Source organism: Meles meles, chromosome 7, assembly GCF_922984935.1.
Source record: "Meles meles chromosome 7, mMelMel3.1 paternal haplotype, whole genome shotgun sequence".
NCBI lineage: Eukaryota > Metazoa > Chordata > Mammalia > Carnivora > Mustelidae > Meles > Meles meles.
In genome coordinates this window covers 43,032,486-43,054,161 of record NC_060072.1, presented here as the reverse complement: position 1 = coordinate 43,054,161, position 21,676 = coordinate 43,032,486, and the positions used below count along the sequence as shown (strand labels likewise).

The 21,676-nt window shown below is 41.7% G+C and overlaps 1 protein-coding gene across 1 annotated transcript; it reads left to right on the top strand.

Moving 5' to 3' along the window:
• The first annotated feature begins 904 nt into the window (after nucleotides 1–904).
• GLIPR1 (GLI pathogenesis related 1) lies at nucleotides 905–21,222 on the top strand. Its single transcript, XM_046012979.1, has 6 exons — nucleotides 905–1,219; nucleotides 2,968–3,210; nucleotides 13,948–14,060; nucleotides 18,240–18,322; nucleotides 20,591–20,617; nucleotides 20,711–21,222. Exons 1-6 carry the CDS (start codon nucleotides 1,046–1,048, stop codon nucleotides 20,863–20,865), a joined length of 795 nt encoding a protein of 264 aa, XP_045868935.1. The 5' UTR covers nucleotides 905–1,045; the 3' UTR covers nucleotides 20,866–21,222.
• The last annotated feature ends 454 nt before the right edge of the window (nucleotides 21,223–21,676 follow it).

Sequence of the window (21,676 nt, the reverse complement as noted above, 5' to 3'; positions counted from 1 at the left end):
CAAGCCAGCAGGGGAATTCCAGTCCCTGCCCCAGGGCCCTTCTGGGTTCTCCTTCCTGCCCCACTTCGTGTGTGGGGCAAAATGCACCACATATACAGAAGTAGAAGTGTATAAATTACCCCCGTTTCTTGTGCTCTGGGGTCAGACTTCTGGAGATCACTCTTCTCGGAGCCTGCCGGTGTCAGATAAACTTCCTATCCTCCCACATCTCTGAGCGCCACTTGGTTCTTCTGCCGGGCAATCCAGCCCAGGTTCCGTAACACTAGATCTCAGTGTTTATCTATTATGAAACTCATTACCCAGAGCAGAAATTTAATATTTCTGCTGAGTTGAGTTAATATATTCACCGGTTCATTGGATCCTCCCAAATCCTTTCTGATTAAGGGGCTAGAAAAAGTTTTATTTGCCTCATTCAGTAAATAGGCAGCTGAGGATTACAGTTTGGTAACTTGTCCAAGGTCTTACAGCTAGTGAGGAACAGAACTTAAACTAAAATGTGGAATTGAAACAAGGGCTCCCTCTCTTTCCCTTGGTTACACACACACATACACACACACACACACACACCATCGAGAATGAATTCTCTGTCAAGTTAAGATGTTAGCCAGATATTCCAACTGATAACGACTCTTAAAAAAAAGTTTCTGAAATGCATTTCACCAGACGTTTATAGAAGTAAGAAATATGCTTTTATTTAACCACCAGAACCTCCGTAAAAATTGAGACTGTTATTTCTGGAGATTTTAGAATTTCCTTTGGAAATACCCCCTAACTAAAAGAAACTCTGATGCAGCTTCATAAAAATCTATGTTATAGTAGGTGCTGTGTTACTGAGAGCCACTGAGAAGGCGGGGTTAAAAGCCCAAAAGTGACGGCAAACCATATAAGGAGAAACCCATTTTTTTTAAACTTGTGAAGAACTCACGTTCTGCTTTTTGTTTTTCCTGAAAGCTGAAGTCAGTTAACAGTGAGAAAGGCAGCTGGTCAGGACTCGTGGTGGCTCTGGGGTCCCGCCTCCCGGGACTCTGTGCCAGGCACACTGAGCATGCAAGCCGCCCTTGTGATGACAGCTTGGCTGGTTTCTGTAGTTCCCAGTCACCAACATGGAGCGAACAGTTTGCCAGACATCAAAAATGAAGATTTCATCAAAGACTGTGTTCGAATTCATAACAAGTTCCGATCAGAGGTGACTCCGACAGCCAGTGCTATGCTATACATGGTAAGGAAAAGAGCAGTATCATGGCATAAGTAAGTAAAAAACAACTAATGTGTACTGACTTGGGAGGTAAATCCTTGCTAATCTGGAATGCTTTTATTTTTTTTCATCGTGATTCATGGGTGCGGTGAATTCATAATCTGTGATCAAAACGAATCCAGTCATGTCTCGTAAGCGAGCTCAGCAAGTACCTTTTACTTCTCTTTTGAGATATTTCCTTTCCTCTGATTATATATAGATTTTACTTTTGGGGGGGGGTCACTTTCTTCCCTGTTAATTTTTGAAGGTTTTGTTGTTGGTTTATTTTGTCTCTAAACTTGCTTTTTTTTTTTTTTTTTTTTTTTTTGCTGCGGGCAGACAATTGGCTTTCCCAACAGGGTAGCATGGCATCTCAGGAAAGGATACGATTTTGAACCAGGTTTGGGTTTGAGTCCCAGCTCTGTGGCTGTGAGCCGGGTTTTTAACGTGTCTGGGTTCCTTAGGGTAGGGCCACATTTTGTATATTAAATTATATAAACTATGTGAAACACAGCAAATTCTGCATGTAATGGGCCCACAGTGAAATGCTGATCTATGTCCCTCATTTAGATTCTGAATTCTGCAAAACTCAATCCTCAGGTTTCCCACTGGCCCTCTACAGTCGACCCCACTTAGCTGAAGGACACAAGGGCAGCTGCTCCTTCTCTTTTCTGCTCATCACCCTCATCACGCCTCATCCCCCTTTCAGATTCACTCTGCTCACTCCTAGCACGTTGTCTGGTGACAGTTTTCATTCTTTCTGAATGGAAAGGAATGGCAGCTTGCTTAGTTCAGGAGGCTGGCCACCTGGGTTGGAGACAAGACTCTGGTCCAAACTCCAGCTCCAGGCTTTCTGCCTCACCCAGACTGTTGTTGTTCTTTTTGGTTTTTTGTTTTTTTACTTTATTTTTATTTTTATTTATTTTTTTTTTTGTATTTTGAATATCAAAAAAATTTTTTTTTAATTTCCTTTCAGCGTAAGAGTATTCAGTGTTTTTGCACCACACCCAGTGCTCCAAGCAATAGGTGCCCTCCTTAATACCCACCACCTGGCTCCCCCAACCTCCCACCCTCACCCCCGCCCCTTCAAGACCCTCAGGTTGTTTTTCAGAGTCCATAGTCTCTCATGGTTCACCTTCCCTTACAATTTCCCTCAACTCCCTTCTCCTCTCCATCTCCCCATGTCCTCCATGTTATTCCTTATGCTCCGCAAATAAGTGAAACCATATGATAATTGACTCTCTCTGCTTGACTTATTTCACTCAGCATAATCTCTTCCAGTCCCGTCCATGTTGCTAAAAAGTAGCAACCATCCTTTCTGATGGAGGCATAATACTGCATTGTGTATATGGACCACATCTTCCTTATCCATTCGTCCATGGAAGGGCATCTTGGTTCTTTCCACAGTTTGGCAACTGTTTTAAAAGGACAGTGAGGGGAGTGCAGTGGCCTGTAACATTTTCTGATTCTCCGCAGATTTAGTGGTGCCAACCTACAGCCTACAGGGCTGGAGGGTTGTGCAAGAGGTTAATTCCTGTTCTGTGACATGTGAGGGCTTTCTGTTCTCTCATCAACTGTAGGAGGCTGAGTCACCCTCTCATCACCAGTGTTCTCATCTTTCAGTGTCTACACTGATCCCTCTTCAACTCTTTTTCCTCACTGTAGTTGAAAGATCTTCAAAAACCACAATTTTCATTCTTGACCTTCCTGTTGTTTAATGTTCCTTTTGGCAGACGTGGGACCCAGCACTAGCCCTAATTGCAAAAGCCTGGGCAAGAAACTGTAAGTTTGCACACAATGGACAGCTGCATTCGAACAGGCTGCACCCCAATTTCTCTTCAGTGGGAGAAAACATCTGGACTGGCTCTGTGTCCCTGTTCTCTGCATCTTCAGCCATCACAAGTTGGCACAGCGAAGTTCAGGACTATGACTTCGAGACTCACAGATGCACCAAGGTCTGTGGCCATTACACTCAGGTAAGCGTCTGCCCTGTATTCTCTTGAAACCGTCTTTTCAAGCGTAAGGAGAAAACTGGAATCTGGTGTTAAGAAAATATCTAGTAAGCTGCTGCACCTGTAAATAGGAAAAGAGGAGAGGTTGCAAGATTCCTTTAAAAATAAGTAAGTGGGGGCGCCTGCGTGGCTCAGTGGTTTAAAGCCTCTGCCTTCAGCTCAGGTCATGATCCCAGGGTCCTGGAATCAAGCCCTGTATCAGGCTTTCTGCTCAGCGGGGAGCCTGCTTCCCTCCTCTCTCTCTGTCTGCCTTTCTGCCTACTTGTGATCTCTCTCTGTCAAATAACTAAATAAAATCTTTAAAAAATAAAAAAATAATAAAATAAAAATAAGTAAGTGGAGCAAACTTCTGTAGCCGGGAGGTTGAGCTTGAAGAGTTCAGTTATGGGCGTAAACCTAACCGTGAGGCTCACCAGTCTGGACAGACTTCCTATGCTTTAATAATAGCAACTCGCCTAGGGGATTTTATTCTGCTCGTGAGCCGTCAGAGGACATGATGACTGAATGCATTTTCAGGGATGGGTCCTCTATGAAACTGGAGACTTGATTTGGGGCTCTAAAATTGGGAAAAATGGCCTCTCTGACTGAGGCTTCAATTTCATATCCTCGCATTCCTCTGAGCGGGGGCGGAGAGCCCCTGATGTGTCCCAGAGGACGAGAAAAACAAGAGTGAGAGGCCTCCGTGTTAAGTAAACCATCCTGTGACTAATCTGCCCCCCAAATCTACAGTATTTAGTCTCAGTGGCCACATTCAGAGGTGCCCATTGAGGTTTTTTTTGTTTGTTCATTTTGGTTTTGTTTTGTTTTGTTTTGTTTTGTTTTTAACTCAAACTGGTTTTGGTTTCTTAACCCCCTAAGGCATGTTTGCAACATGTGGAAACATATCCCTCTGGTAGCATCTTCTGTGGTCTTCTTATTCTGCTGCCTCCCTGTCCCCACCACCTTTCATTTATTTACTTTCATTTCCTGGCAGTCTTTGTCAAGCCAATAACTAAAGGGGCTGAACCCATGCCGGACTGGTTCTAATGTGCAAAAATGTGTTGGAATGAGGTCTGAGGGCAGAAACATTTTTTTTAAAGATTTTATTTATTTGACAGAGAGCGATCACAAGTAGGCAGAGAGTCAGGCAGAGAGAAAGGGGGAAGCAGTCTCCCTGCTGCGCAGAGAACCCAATGTGGGGCTCGATCCCAGGATCCTGAGATCATAACTTGACCCAAAGGCAGAGGCTTAACCCACTAAGCCACCCAGGCACCCCCAAAAACATTTCTAACAAGGTAGTTAACTTGTAATAATAGGTGTTTTTAAAGAGCAAAATATTGTTGGAAAAACTCTCAATGTAGTTCAGCCTTATAGAGCCTCTGGTCTCAGTGGTGTGGTTCTAGGTAAAATGAGGTTGGCATCGCTATTTATTATTATGATGTGAGGGGAAGGGCAGATTTCAGTGACATTTTCACCTCAAGATTATTATAAGCAAGGAAGAGTTATCAAACCACCAGTAGCATTCATCCCTTTCTGGAAAATAGAAATAAGGTTTCCCCTAGACTTACCCCATAAACCATTCATCTTGGCTTATGTTCACAAAAAATCTGTAGCCAGAAAATTGATTCCATCAGAATCCTGCAAGTCCTCAAGGGCCAGAAAGCTAATTCCAGGTTGTCTACAAGGGGTACCTGGTACCATTAAACGTGGGGCTGTTTAAATTTCCAAAAATAATTGTCCATTTGCCGGTACCGACTCTCATTCAGTTGTATTTAAGCACGAGGCACTGTTGTAAGGCATACCTGCCAACAGAGCCTGGGACGCTAGCTTATGTCCTACCCTGTTACTGAGGAGTACAATAGCCAAGAAGTCAAAGTGAAGAGAAATGTGGGGTGGGGCAGGGAATGAGGGACACAGATGGCAGTGGCCACTGACCCTTAGGGGTGACCTTCTCTGGGGAGAGACATGTGTGTAAGTGGATGTAATATGGCACTAAGTGGTGCGTTGTGGAGAAACTGACAAGGTGCCTTGTGGGCAAAGGGGACGCAGCAACGTGTTATCTGGCCAAAGGGCAGTCTGGAGACGTAGGCATTGTTTAAACAGCAGGAGCCGTATCAGCTGGTTCTTGAAAACTAAGTGAGAGTTTATCAGATGGAACGGAAAAGGAAGAGATCTCCAGGCAAAACTAACAGATGTACAGTGGGTACAAATAAGCCTTGTACTTCAGACGAATGGCTAATAGCTCACCACACCAAATATGAGAAGATCAAAGGACTGTTCAACTGACCACAGACTCCTTTTTTTCCTAAAGATTTCATTTATTCGTTTGAGAGAGAAAGACAGAGCACACAAGTAGCAGGAGAGGCAGAGGGGGAGGGAGAAGCAGACTCCCCGCTGAGTCTGCCAAGAGCCAGATGCGGGGCTCGATCCCAGGACCTGGAGATCATGACCTGAGCTGAAGGCGATGCTTAACCATCTGAGCCACCCAGGCGCCCCTGACCACAGACTCCTAAACCATGCAAGTCAGCACACTCCATGTCTGTCATTCTAGGGACTAAAAACAAGAGGAGGAAACTTGATTTTACGTCATCTAAACCTGAGATTTCAGAGATGGCCCTCCCCAAATTAGCAGAGCTTACTTATAAATTTTCCCCTTACATCTAGGACAAACAAAGAAGGGCTAACATTTCGGACATGAGAAAACTCGTTTCCTTGCATACAGGTACCAGAGCCCATGCTGAGTGATCCTAACCTGTTCTCTCTAAGAGACGACTACATTCTACCCCCACTTCTGAAAAGCAAGCCTTATCCTGGAGAGGGAAGTCCAGGGACACCCTGGGTCTGGGATAAAGCAGCCACAGCAACTACTTTTAAGAGAGCGTGGTACTCAGCTCTCCATAGTTTCAAATCTCCTTTGAATCTCACCACAAACCTGTCAGAAGCCGCAGTCATCCCTGGATGAGTCAACAGCCTCGGAGAGGTGAAGAAGTTGTTTTCCGGGATCTCACGTCCTCGCCTGTGTGCATCCAGTCTCAGCTGGTCTGCGGGAGACTCCCCAAACACCAACCCAACCCCCCAGTAAAGTTCCATTTCCTCTGCCACGATTGAAAGAAATAATCAGGAACCAGGAGAAACTCTCCAAACTGCAAGCACGTGTGCGCATGGGCGGGGGTGGGGGGTGGGGGGGGTTAGGAACTGCTCACCCCAAGAAGCTGGGGATGAAGTCTTAGATATAGATAAGATTCAATGACGTAGTTCGGAGCCCACGGACAAGAAAGAACTCTTGAGACGTCTTTGGTGCAAAATGGTGGTTTATTAAAGCACGGGGACAGGACCCATGGGCAGAAAGAGCTGCCTTGGAGTTGTGAGGAGTGGTCCATTATATGCTTGTAGGGGGTCAGGGATCGCGTTAAGCCTCTAAGAAAGTTTGGAAGCAAGGACAAGAAAGAACTCTTGAGACGTCTTTGGTGCAAAATGGTGGTTTATTAAAGCACGGGGACAGGACCCATGGGCAGAAAGAGCTGCCTTGGAGTTGTGAGGAGTGGTCCATTATATGCTTGTAGGGGGTCAGGGATCGCGTTAAGCCTCTAAGAAAGTTTGGAAGCAAGGTTTCCAGGTTGAGGAGCTAGCTGTTGTTGGAAAAAAGGTTATTCATTACCGGTAATAAAACCTTTTCGTGAGACCCTTTAGATGTATATCAGTGGGCCCTATGCTCAGGAATGATTGTCAACACTCTCTTGGAGGGTTCAGAGATAAAGTTTCCAAAGGAATTGTTAAAGTAGACTTACAGGATTCTGGTTGGGGGTAGGGGTCAGTCAGGCTAGGATTGCCCTTTGCCCTTAGCAAAGTGTTAGGGTGGAGGCAGTTGAGTCCCTAGAGGAATGTCACTCTGCCTGTTATAAGGGCTTGTCAGTGGGTAAGGATATTTAATAATTTTTCTTCCGCCTCTGTTTCCCACATCAGTGGTGTGTAGCAACGGCTATAGCAGATGATAAAAAACTTCAGGTCTCCTTAAAGAAGTTAGGGGTTAACAATATCTCTGGATTGAAGAAAACAACTATGTTCACAAACCAAGGAACAGTCATCTCCCTTCACAACCGGAAAGTTCAGGCATCCCTGGCAGTGAACACTGCGGCCACCACAGGCAGTGCCGAGACAGAGCAGCAGACAGAAAGGCTGCCCGACATCTTCAAGCAACCTGGTGCAGACAGGCTGCCCAGGTCAGGAAGACTTGTTGAAGCTCTGCCCACACAGACTCTGGACAGAAAAGCACCATTTGCTGCCACAGAGGAGGGGGAGGAGGATGAAGTTCCAGATCTTGTGGAATTTCTTTTTAAAGATTTTATTTATTCATTTGACAGAGAGAAAAAGAGAGGGCACAAGCAGGGAGAGGCAGAGGAAGAGGGAGACACAGACTCCTCCCTGAGCTGTGAGCCCTACGTGTGGACTGGATCCTGGGACCCAGAGATCATGACCTGAGCTGAAGGCAGATGCTTACCCACGAGCCACCCAGGTGCCCCAGGATCTTGTGGAATTCTGATGAGGCTTCCAACAATGAAGCAAACTGACCTGAGTCATCTTCTGCAGAAGACAGACTTAAGTTACTGGGAGCTGCTATTTTATAGGATGACTGCTTTTAAAAAGTTTGTCCATGGATCTGATGAAATCTAGATCTCTAATTTAATTTTTTAAGCCCAAACTTCTTGAGCACTATGCTGTTGTCAGTTTTTGCTTAGACACAATTCATTCTTAGCAGCTAATTAAGCTGAAGAAACCTCAGAATAAAGTTTGAAACAAGGCTAATAAAGTTCTTTGCCTAGTTAAAAAAATAGAAGAAGAAAAAGAAGAAGAAGAAGTAGAAGTTGTCTTCTCAGTGTCACATAGCTAGTAAGAGGAAGAGCTGGGCTCCAGATATTAGGTATGTGATGAGGATTATATAATAGGATTTATATAAATTATATAAATTTATATAGGACTTTTATAAATTTACTAGATAATTATGTAAATTATCTAGTAAAGTGGACAGCCTGGTAAACATCACTTTAGGTTAGAATATAATGTTTTCATCCTTGCAAGAAATGTTATTGGGAAGTTCAAGACCACTCAGTTACCATTTTAAATTCTTGCTGGAAATTACCTCAAGTGGATATTATAACCCCTCACTTATCCTTATCTTCTACTAATAAAAAGCAAGCTATTTTCAGATTTAGGCTGGTGCAGTTTGGTTGTACAGAGTGAAGACAATAGATTTAGATCCAATTACTAATCATAAAGATGTGGTATTTCTTTTTTTTTTTTAATATTTTATCTATTTACCTGACAGAGATCTCAAGTAGGCAGAGAGGCAGGCAGAGAGAGAGGAGGAAGCAGGCTCCCCGAGGAGCAGAGAGCCCGATGTGGGGCTCGATCCCACGACGCTGGGACGAAGGCAGAGGCTTTAACCCACTGAGCCACCCAGGCGCCCCAAGATGTGGTATTTCTTGACATGTTAGGTCAACACTTTAGCTCGGTCTTCACTAGAGATAGATTTGCACTGTGTAATAATTTTGGTATATTAATATGGAGGATTAGATATTTTGTTGGCTGAAGTTCGCCTTCATAAAACTTGGTGTTAGTTTGACTTCAATATATGGGCGGGGCAGCGCTTCAGTTTGGTAGTGCTGAGAATGCCCACTAGATGGCATCATAGATCTCATTTTTGGCTTTAATCCCTGCCGCACTGCCACCCTCTGGAAGTCGTTACTCTTACCGAACCAATGAAAGGGGGACGTGTTTCACAGTTTCTCTATCTGGTTTTATATATGTTGCAGTGTCATCATATTCGTGATAATAGTGCCCGGTAATGAGTCAGAAGGACTCATACTGAGACTTAAAAGATGGTAGGAAGAGGGCAGTAGCTCCAAACGAGAGACTTACCTGTCCCCTGTAAGTTCCCCAGATGCAATGTTTTTGTTAGAAAGGAATAAAGAGTGGTTCCTAGTTCTGCTAAAAGGGAAAGCACTCTGAAAGCATCTTGCTCAAGGCATGGACTGTCCTCACAGTACTTTGTGGTCAGGCAGAGGTAGGTTCCAACTTTGATCTATAAAAATAGGAGCCATACCTCCTTCGTGATTTGTTACAAAATTAAACATGATGTTGCATGGAAAGCGCTTAACACTACCTTGACACCAGGGGAATTCCCAGTAATCAATAGTTCTCTCTCCTTTTCTTTTTTTTATAATCAGGCTTTCTTCCTTACCATTTTAGAAAATAAAATAAATGAAATACAACGGGAATCTGCCTGATAAAAAGATAGTTTTCAAAAAGTTTAAAGCAGAAGAAAATTAGTAATTAGAGAATAAAACATGAACATTTGCTGAGTACGTTCTTATGAGCCCACTGAAAATGTCAAAATAGGTCCGTGGAGTCCATAGTGTTATCCTCACTAAATAGTGAAGGAAGCTAAGGTCATGGTCACGGAGTGAGTGGTTGAGCTGGAATATGAACTCCGTCTTGTAGCCCCGGGCCCCCAAGTTGAACCCAGAATCTAAATGCCCATAAAGCTTTTAAAAAGAGACCAACCTGAGTGGAGAGTAAACTGTGGGACATCCGTGCAATAATGAAGTGAGCCCAGCAGTATGAACGGATCTCAAATGCTTATGCTTAGTGCAAGAAGCCAGAGCAGAAAAACTACATTTAAACTGATCCCATTTCTGTAACATTCTGGAAAAAGCAAAATGATAGGGACGGAAAACAGACAGTGATTGTCAGGGGCCGGGAGATGGGGGAAGAGATGACCACAAAGGAACACAAGAGAACTTTTGGGGGCGATGGAAGTGCTCTAGGTCGTGAATATGCTGGTGGCCACACACGATGTTTTGCCAAAATTCGGGGAACCTGACGCCTAAAAAGGATGGGTTTTACTGGGTGTTAATTACAACCTGACTTAAAAAAGAGAGACCAATTAAAACAAAGTGAATGATAATTAACATTACACACCCTTGGAAACAAAGAGGCCAGAAAAAAAAAAAAAGTAAAAGACAGTAAAACAAAAGAAACAGTGTAAAGTGTTAAAGATGTGTGTGGGGGAGGCCCAAAGATTAAGAATACTTGAGATAAAACAACACCTGAAGAAAGTGTCCAAAGACCAAAGAATAAAAAATATAAAATGATTTACTAAGGTGATAGCAAGAGGAAAACACAGATGACACCGCACCCAGTTCACATGCATAATAATCACTTATGGAACCCATTAAAATATAGATTTTACTCTTTTCTTATGGCTGAGTAATATTCTTACATATGTAACACATCTTCCTGAAGAAGAAATCCTGCTGTTTGCAACAATGTGGATGGACCTGGAGGGCACTTTGCTAAGTGAATGAAGTCAGGCCAAGAAAGACAAATACCATCTTAAATGTGGAATCTAAACAAAAAACAAACTCTTAGAGAATAGACTGGTGGTTGCTTAGGTTGCGAGGCGGTGCAAAATAGGTGAATGTGGGCCCAGGCTCCAACTTAGAGTTATAAAATAACAAGTCCGGGGTTGTAACTTGCGGCATGCTGACGGACCATGGCTAGCAATATTGTAGTATATATTTGAAAGGTGCTAAGAGAGTAAATCTTAGAAGTGCTCATCACAAGAAAAAAAAAAATCGGTAACTATACGGTGATGGGCATGTTAAATAACAAAAATTCATCTAAGTAATGATCTAATTGGCTTTATTAACTAATTCACGAATCAGGCAGCATCCCACCCAGCAAGCAGAGGGGAACTCCAAAGGGCTACAGAAAGGGAAAGGTTTTTAAAGGCAGGATAAAAAGTCAGAAACAGGAAAAAGGATTATTTCAAGTGAGGTCATCTTCCTTTGGGGAGAAAAGGGTGTAATTAGGTAGTTTACCTCATCTTCCTTTGGGGGATGGAGAGGTCCCTGGGACAGATTGACTTATTGGTGCTGACCAGAAAGTTCCTGACTGATCTGTTGAGACTGCATTTCTGGGGTTGCTGGGGTGGCTGTCATTAAGCGTCTGCCTTTGACTCAGGTCATGATCCCATTGTCCTGGGATTGGGCTCCCTGCTCAGCGGGGAACCTGCTTCTCCCTCTCCCTCTGCCCTGCCTGTGCTCTGTCTCTCTCTCTCAAATAAAGAAATAAAATCTTAAAAAAAAAAAAAAAAAGAAAAGTGGGGCAAGGTTGAAAGTGCAATTAGGTTAGGTCGTCGGCCCCAGTTGGATGACATGGCCTAGCATAAATGGCACCATTTTAGGCCAGTGATTTTCTTTCTGACACATGTTACTAGATCTATTATGGCGATCATTTCACAGTGTATAAAGATACTGAATCATTACGTTGTACACCTGAAACTCATGTAATGTTATATATAATATTATATATAATATTATATATATATTATATATATAATATATAATATATAATGCTATCTCAATTTTTAAAAAATACAGATTTCAAGGACAGTTCCAGTGACTCTCCTTCAGCAGGACTGAGATGGGCCCAGAAACCTGCATTTTAAACAAAGCTTCCCAGGTGGAATCGCTTTGAGATATAATGAAGAGAAATTTAAAACTTGAAGTAAATGCAAAAATGATTGGAAATAAATGCAAGGATCAAATCAATCTGAAGATTCATGGCCATAACGGGAGGCTCTCAACCTGAGCTAGAGGCCTCCGTTCCCGGCAGGGGATTCCTGTGTGAGGAATCACACAGGAAGGCTGATCATGAAGGGAGCCCCTCCCTGCTGCAGGAGAGCGTTTCTCCTCCTCTGGCGGGAAGCAGCAGCTGCTGTCCCATGGTCTCCCCAGTTGCCAAACCAAAGAGGACAGCATGCGGAGAGCTGCGGCCCTACCTGACCTTTTGTCCCCCTCCCTCCTGCCCCCTCAGCCTCCCTCGCCTCTCCTTCACCCACAGCCCCATCTCTAAGCCTCGGAGAAGCGCAGACTCAGATCCACACCTATCCTCACTCAGTTCTCTCTCCCTGAGGTTTTCACTGATTTTTTATTTTTATTTTTTTAAGTAAACTTGAACTTCTTCCTGCAGCCACACCAGCCTTGCCTCAATTCGATGAGTCTTTCTCCTCTTGGGTTAGCATGTGTTGCCCTCTCTGGAAGAATTCTCCTGGCTCTTAGACCAGCTCACTGGGCTTCGATTCGATCTCACCAAGTCAGAGAAGGTTCCCACACTGGCTGGTGCCTGAGCCCCCTCTGTCCCCACCCACACCACAGTCAAACCCTTGCATAAAGGCCCCATGGCAGCTTTTCTCTACATTTTGTAAAGGCACCCCCTGGCTCCAACTCATTCACCTCTGTATCCCCCATATTTGGCATAATTCTTGTCACAAAATTGCTCTTGAAAAAAAATGAGTAAAAATAATTTCACATGCAATTTGGTATCACTGTAAAAAGGAATGCATTTAATTGCTGGTTTATCTCCAGACACAAGCTCTTTAAAAATAGTTTGTTTTTGTTTTTTTTTTCTTTAGGCTTCTGTGACATCAAACACTCCTGGTTAAGATGAACTGTATAATTTGTGGGGCTTCATGCAAAATGAAAATGTAAAGTCCCTTGTTCAAAAATTGGGTGAAAATTCTGACCCTGGGGTCCAGTGTGATAGCCAGGCCGCTCTCCCTGAAGCTGCCTCTGTCCTTGGTTTCCCTCCTAGGTCACTCAGCACTCCTTTTCAATCTGCTTTGCTGGTTGATTTTCTTTTTCTCCTTATCCCATGCTCTCATTTACTTGTTTATCTATTATCTTTGCCTACGATCTGACCTATTCCCGTGTCTTCCAGATTTCTATCTCTAGCCTCACTCTGTCCCCTGAACTGTACATGGCCACTTGTCAGCCCCAAAGTCACTCTGCACTTGCCCGTCTCATAGGCATCTCTAAGGTCACTGGACCCGAACAGAACCTCTGTCTATGCTCCCCCAACCCTCTTCCTTCCCTAGTTTTCCTAATCTCGGGAAGTGTTACTCAGGCCCCAAATGTTCCCACTTCCTCCACACTCAAAGCAAAAGCAAACGCTTTCAGCTTTAGCTAGAACTGAACCATGAACCTGATGGATTCCCAGGAATGTGCACCACCACCACTCAAGTGTGGGCCACCATCTTGTCTTTGTTGTACCACTAAAACAGCCTCTCAAACGCCCTCTCTCTTTCCTCCTTTGCTCTTTTCAGTCCACCGACTTCATAACAACGAGAGATCCTCCTAAGATGGGAAAAAGAGTCTGTGCTCACTTGCCTACCAGATTCCCTGCGATCTGGCCCTCTGCCTCTTACCTCAATGCCACAAGTCTCCCTATTGCCTGGATCCCAGCTCCGCGGGCCTTCTCTCTGCCACTCTCACAGCCAAGCCAGTTCCACCGCAGGGCCTTTGCACCTCTGCTCCCTCGGCACAGAAGGCTCTTCCTCCCACATTTCGGTCTCTGCGCGTTCATCCCCAGTGCGTCCCCTCCTCCACGACACCTTCTCTGGACCCCCAGGCTCAGCCCCATCTCCCCAGCACTCAGTATTTTATTTCAAGTGCCAGAAATTATCCTAGTATCATTTCACACACTCACACCCCAATAATAATAATTCCAATTCTTGTTTCCAGCAGGCACCTGCATGCTCCCCGATAGCAACGGCTCTACCTGCCAGAGTGAACACACCTCACTATGTTGAGGAAGGCCTAATCATACTCAGACGTTCACTTTATTGTCTCTCTCTTGCTACAAATCCTTATTTTCTTTCAGGTTGTGTGGGCAGACAGTTACAAAGTTGGATGTGCGGTACAGCATTGCCACACGGTCGATGGCTTTAGACATTTAACCAACTTAGCACATTTCATATGCAACTACGGACCAGGGTAAGTACCCACATCATCCTCTTTCTAAATTTTTTAAACTCTACTTTAGAAGTATTTATTTTCATGATAGAATATTGGGATGATAAAGAAAGTGTAAAAAAGAAGATTAGTATCACCATTAATTCCTCTATCCAGAGATCTACTCCATTAACACCTGTTAAATTTTTTTCAGTGTATGTGTTTCTCTGTGTGCACCCTTTACAAGTGTTACATAAACACACACAAATACAATGCGTATTTTTTTCAAGGTTTTTATTTATTTGACGGAGAGATAGAGGGCACAAGTAGGCAGAGCAGCAGGCAGAGGGAGAGGGAGAAGCAGGCTTCCTGTAGAGCAGGGAGCCTGAGGTGGGGCTCGATCCCAGCACCCTGGGATTATGACCTGAGCCAAATGCAGAAGCCCAACTGACTGAGCCACTTAGGCACCCCAACATTTTTTTTTTCTTTGTTGCCCTTGAAATCTGGTTTTTCCAGTCTTTGGGATTCCAAAAGATTTGTTAGGAGCCTCTCTCTCTTTCCCTGAAGTAATGTTCAGAAGAAATGTTTGATAGTTTGGCTGAGTGTAGGTGAGAGTGGAAGGACTAAAATCTGGTGTCATTCAGAAGAGAACAACTTTGACTTAAAATCCCAAAGTCAGAAAATACGGAAAACCCATCCAGAGCCGTTAAGTCAATCAGTGGTGACTTTTCATAACATTTATATCGCTTAATAGTTAAGATACAGGGTCTTGAGACTCAGTACCTTGGTTTACTTACTGTGTGATCTTGGACAAGTTACTTGATCTCTCTGAACCTCAGTTTCCTTTCCAAAAGATCAGGATAATAGAAGCAACTCTTACCAAGTAGCTATGAAAATTACATGAGAAAATTACATTATAAAATGCCAGGTATATGTAATGCCGGCAATGGTGATTATTTGAGAAGTATTCACAGTTCTTGTTATGGGACATAAATGTGAAGTCTCCTGGCTTAGACTCACTTTACTTGCCTTTAGAGTTCTAAACAATAAGCTGTAAAACTTATAACCAGTTATAATGCTTCCTTAGAGTAATATTAATTTATTCATACAAATAATTCAAACATTCAAGTATTCAACAATATTTGTTTACTGAGCTTCAGAGAACCAGGCAGACACAGTCCCCACTCTCATGGAATTCGTATTTATGGGGCAGTGAGACAACAAAAAATACAAACAAAATAATGCATGATGATAGGAGTAGTGAAAGAAACACCAGTAACGCTGTAATCGACACTAGCAATAGATAAAATGATACACCTGAGTGTGGGCATGAAGAGTAGAAAGGAACCAGACGCGTGAAGAACTTCACGAACCGTTGTCTGCCACAGAAATCACCTGCGAAGCTTCTGTGGAGAGATTCGAGAACGGACACGAGCAGAGGGCGTGGACCACTGAATGAGAGATAACTGGGGGAAAGGAGGCAGCTCAGTCCTTGCAGGGCCATGTAGGCCGTGGCAAATTTAACTGAATTCACATCACAATCTCCAAGTATTTTAAGCAAGGGAGAGACAAGACTTGCTTTAAATTGGGAGATCATTCTGTTTGAGATGTGGAAAATGGATTGGAGGGTTTGGGTGGGGTGGGGAAGGCATGGGGTCTCTCTAGCAGAGACCAGTTAGGAAAGTCCTCATTTTCTGCCTTCTGAGCTGGTTTTTCTCCTCATAGGCCCCCATTCCACATAATTCTAAGAGGTCCAATATCCTCCTCCTATTTCTGGGATTTCCTAAGAGTGGGGTGCAAGCTGCTTAATTCCCCTGTCACCTGTAACTCAAGCTCTAGAGTCAGTCGTTGCCCAGGAGTTTTGACCCCTCCTCGCTGCTTCAGGTCTTTCTGATCTGCATATTTCAAACATGGACACAACTTCCCTTCAGTCCCCTGGGCCCATCTGAGCCACAAATCTTGTGATTTGTGGAAGAGAGGATTACAGCATGTTAGAGGAAATGACAACCCAGACCATCAGCTGCTACAGGACTTAGTGTGCCCTGTCTTAAGGACCCTTACTCCTGTTTATCTTTTTCTTTAAAGATCTATCTTTCCTCGGGGTGCCTGGCTGACCCAGTCAGTAAAGTCTGCGATTCTTGATCTCAGAGTTGTGAGTCTGAGCCCCATGTAGGGCACAGAGATTAATTAAAAAAAAAAAAAAAAAAATCAGTCTTTTCTCTTCCTCGGTCCCAGGGCCCTCTCTCTCTCAGGCTACCTGGGGAAACCCTAACATTTCCTGCTTCTTTAGGGCCAGAATACTTTAGGGCCCTTGGTCTGAACTGTTCCTATCCAGACAAATGAGGCCTTTCCAGTAGCATTCTTTCTCCTGGGACGAATTCTGCCACTTCCCTAGAATTCCACAACTGCCTTGTCTTTAGCCTGGTTTTGAAGTAGTAATTTCTTCTTTTTCTTTGCAGTTTGGAATACACAGTTCAACAAAAAGAATGACATACCACAAACGATTTTATTAAAAACATTGTAGAACTTGACCACTCAATAAGTACTGTGCTTTCTAACAATGAAAGCTATCCCCATGATTAATGTGTATTTTGGAGGTCTTTTATAATTGTTATCAGAATATTCCTTTGACTATTTTCCACAGTGTAAAGTAGGCATGAGGATGAATGGTTTCTGAAACAACCTAGATTAATTTGGAGCCAAACAAAATTAGAACATGTATTTGGTGTTAGAAACAAGGTGTTAATAAAAAGTAATATCTTGGGCACCTGGGTGGCTCAGTCAGTTAATCGGCTGCCTTCAGCTCAAGTCATGATCCCAGAGTCCTGAGATGGAGTCCGGCATTGGGCTCCCAGTTCAGCAGGAAGCCTGCTTTTCCCTTCACTATGTATGAAGACAACACTTCAGTCATGTAGGCAATGATGTGACTCTGTGTTTGTACTACTTCTATCTTTGTAAATATCAGTTATTCTCATAGCACATTCCACTTGCTGCAGAGATCTCAAAATATGGTTGTAATCTATCATTAAATGTACTAACATCATTAGACTTCTTGTTAGATCTTATTTGAGAACCACATATTGCTATATCAAAAATATTTTTAACATTTTGGTAACTATTTGAGCTTACTCGGTTTCCTTTATAATCTTACAAACTTTATTTTATGCACTTAAAAGCAAACAATTTTGGGGCACCTAGGTCGCTCAGCCAGTTAAGTGTCCAACTCTTGATCTTGGCTCAGGAAACTATCTCAGGGTTATGAGTTCAAGCCCTGCACTGAACTGACTTAAAAAAAAAAAAAAATGTAAAACCAAACTATTTTGAGAGTCCATAGGCTCCACCAGAACTGCCAAAGGTACCATGACACAAAAAAGTTAAAAACTCCTTTCCAAAAACTGTGAGTACAATGGCAGATTTACTGCAATGCATGTACCGGTCTCATCATTACTACTGTGAAGACATTCATGGGGATATAAAATGTCTGTGTATTATTTCACTTTCTAGTATATGACCTTGGTCAATTACTTACACTCTGTGCCTCACCTCTGGCTATATTGGGCATAAATAATAATAGTATCTTCCCCATAGACTACTGTGAAAATTAATTCATTCAAGGATGCTTATTATTTATTATTAACATCACATCTTTTATGTGAAAACAAACTGCCCAGTAGAAATTCCCACTATCTCTCTTTCTTTTCTTTTGGAAGGCACTTAACCTAGCTAAAAGACTGCTGTCCAATAAAAACCATGGAGGCTTGCTAAACTGAGAAGAGTAAATGTGAGTCATAAGCCCTTAGGATGAGCAGTTTTTTGGATGGTAGTGATCATACAGGCCAGACAGTTAAGCAGAGCAAGCCGTTGCCCTGGAGTCAGACCAATCTGGGTTTCACTGTGACTCTGACATGTACACATTTTTGTGATTTTTGACAAGTTAATTTCTGAGAGCTTTAGTTTCCCCACCTGTAAAATAAAAATAAAAATAACTTCCATAGTTGTCTTAAAGAGTGAAATGAGATGATACAGGTGAAGACATAGGTTCATAGACAGACACATAGACTAAAACTCTGTAAATACTAACAGGCTTCCACTTTCCTCAACTCTGGGCATCTGTGGACTTCCACCCTACAGATTTAGTCAGAGTCACAGTGAATTTCATTGCAAAAAAAAAAAAAAAAACAAACAAACTCTCCTAATGGACAGCTTTTTTCTACTTTATAGACAAAGCTACCAAAGGCCATACAGAAAAGGATCTACTTGCAGCGCCTGCCCCAGTGCTGACAAATGTTTGGATAACCTCTGCAGTGAGTAAAAGGGAAAATCAACCAATAATACTATGTGTTTAAAACTATAAAACTTTCTCTGCAGAGTTAAGAATGCAAATGTTTGCTTTAACCTAATAGCTATTTTCAGGGAAGCTGGCATCAGGTAGCAATCAAACTGATGGCTTACTGTCCTGGAAATGAACATATATTTAAGGTAAATTTAAGGAAGCAAATAATATCCTTCTTATTTAACTCTAATCAGTACAACAAAAAATGACTGTGAGAATACAAACTGTAGAGACCCAGGATTTGCTAATTTCAGCAAGATCAAAAAAACTCCTGATTTGTGAACACTGATTTCTCATCTTCACTCCAGGTATAGCCACTTTTTTGATCAGCTCTCTGAGTGGTCATTTCTCCGCTGGTTCAACCACTCACTTCACTCAGCTTTGTTAATGTGTAGCCACTATGCAATGAATCCCTTCCCAGAGTTTCAACATATTAACTGAATTTTTTTATGTTGCTACAATACTATAAAGCGTATTATTTTTTTCCAAGTTAGGCAGTATAATATAGGAGTTAAAACCACACATTTTTGAAAGAGTATGAGCGGGTTCAATTTCCAGTTCCACCACTGTGACCTTGGGCAACTGTCTGAACCGATTTCCTCAACAATAAAGTGTAGATGGCAGTATCTCTTCACAGGTATGATGAAACAGATCAAGAATAAAGGAAAATATTTATATTTAGAACAAGAAACTGGCATACAGTAGCACTCAATAAATATTACCTATTATCCACAAATTCATCCTTCCTGTACTCCCAAATGTTGAGTGTTTTCTTTATGCCCAAACTTTTTTTATGCCCATGAACAAACCTCATGCTTCTTTAAAATCCGTGGTGAAAACGGAGACAATTATTTTTAATTATTTAAGGAGTAATTTAATTATTGCCACTGGTTAGCTATCTTTCCCACTGGATTCTGAATTCCAAACAGATAGGAATTATGCCTAATTCTCTTATACCCTAGTCTGGCTGGCAAAAAAAAGCACTAATTTGAAGGCATGTTTCCTCAAAAAATATTCTTCTTTAAAAATCTAGATAGTAACAACTTCACAACGACAGAAGAAAGTTCCTCGAGTTTTAGCTTTTAATCTTGGGAACTAGCTTTAGATGGCCTCTAATCTTGTGGGATAAAAACTGAGAAAATGAAGGCTGTGATCTAGTAATGAAAAGCCCCTGGGCCCTTAAGAAAAATATAGGCAAACACACTAGTGTGCATGAGGGTAAAGAGCTTTTGACAGATTCCATCTCTGAAAAATTGTGACAAATATTGGAGGAAAAAATTCCTTTCTGGTGCTTTCGGTACTGTGGGCAGGTTCAGTAAATACCCATGGAAGCCAAATCAAGATGGTTTTGCATAATGTGCTGGGTATGTTAATGATACATGGGATGACTTTAGCTAGTGCAAGAATGTACATTTGTTTAGATATTCAAGAGTTGAATACTTATCATTGAAAAAAATGTCTGTGTAAGAAAAAGTGTAACAGGCACAGCACATCCTTGATTTCATGGTATTAACTGCAAAAAAGTTAAAGTAGCAGCAGCTTCCTGGTAATTCACTACAGACAAAGCCCAGTCACAGGTTTGATGATCAGTGCTGCTCACAAACACCCCGGCCACATCCTTGCTGGACTCCACTACAGAACTCAACAGCAGCTCGCCAAGAACTGATGTAGAAAACATTATCTATTTGATTAAAAAAGTATCAAGAAGGCTAAGGAAGATGTAGAATTTCCTACCTACTGTTCTGAATGTCAAAATCTGAATAAATCTCAATGAAAAGAGAGGAATAATTATGACATTATGCAAACCAAATGCCTTTAAGAGAGAGGTCATGGTCTCTTTATTACTGACTGATCATTAACAGTATTGCTCTTCGCAGGGAGGAACTTATTTCCAGGAAAATATTTTAATAAATTGCTCACGTTGACTGTTACTAACAATTATTTTTATTTTTAAATTCTAATAGTTTGTTATTTTAATTGTATTTATTATCTGCTAGTTATGGCATATGAAATTATTTTCCACTTATAGTAACAGTATGCATAAAGTTTATATAGAAGGTCAATTTTAAAATGTCATATTAATATAGTTAGTACAAAAAATATTTAATAACTTACATTTGAAAAACACTCTAAGAAACCAAAAGTAAGTGAATGGTCATAATTAGAGACTTAGTTTTTTTAAGCAAAATAAAATAAAGCCTCACCAGTACAATTTTTTTTCTTTCTTCCTACTTTACAGCTAACCTAAAGCGAGACAAAGTCACAGGTATGTACGTAAGTCATTGCTCCATTAAGATATGAATTACATTACTGCATTCTAAGAAACAACAATTAAGGATATTTTATGTTTGTTTCACAGATAACCACTCGATTGTGCATCCTGACTTGCCAGTATCTTCACGCAACAGATACCTCTCTCTCTTTCTCGTTGTTAGTCCACCAATCCTAATACTGAGTGCTATATTGACTCTCTGGGTCAAGCACAAATACCCTCACTTAGTTCTTCTGAACTAATATAATCCACAAAAAAACACAATCCATTTACATATGGGTTTTTTTTTTTTTAATTAACAGTTGGGTATATAGTTCTTATTTCTAATTTTAAAACATTTCAGAAAAAAATACGTTGTTGCACTAAACCCTTAAAAAGAAAAAAACTGTTCAACTTCCTACCTCTAGAATAAACTCATTTTTACTTTCCACTTTTCTACGAATAAGCATTGTTTGTTTTCAGGCTACCACAGCTGTGACCTTCTGTAAGGTACCCAGCCTCCATGTGTCTCAACTTCTAAAACTACAAAATGAATGTGCTCGATTTAGGTAATTCAAAGTACTCCACTGGCCCTCATTAGTAAAAACATTTCTACATAACTTGCTGCATGCTGCTTCAATTCTAAACATCTGGTCTTCCCCACTCTCTTGCAATCTGAGGTCTTGGTTTACCATTTTCCCAGACTCAGAATAGTAATTAAGGGATTTAAGAGGCCTTGCTTTTTTTGCTTATGGGTTGTTTAAACATAATGTAAAATGAGATTATAAAAAGAAATAAGCCTAAATATTTACGTGTTAGCATTAGAGAGAGCACTGCAAAGTCTGCATTTATTTTACTCAAAACCAAATGGTGGGACCTGATTCTATTTAAAGACTAACCAGCGTTATCAAGCACTGGATTTGGTGGATTTACAATAGCCACATCTCAAAAATCTTTATATAAAGCAACCTAAAAATTACACCAAAGTCATGCTTAGGCCAAACATGCCAGAACAGATTAGGTGCAATATATACAAGGACATATATACTACTTTCTAGCACAAAGCTTTAAACA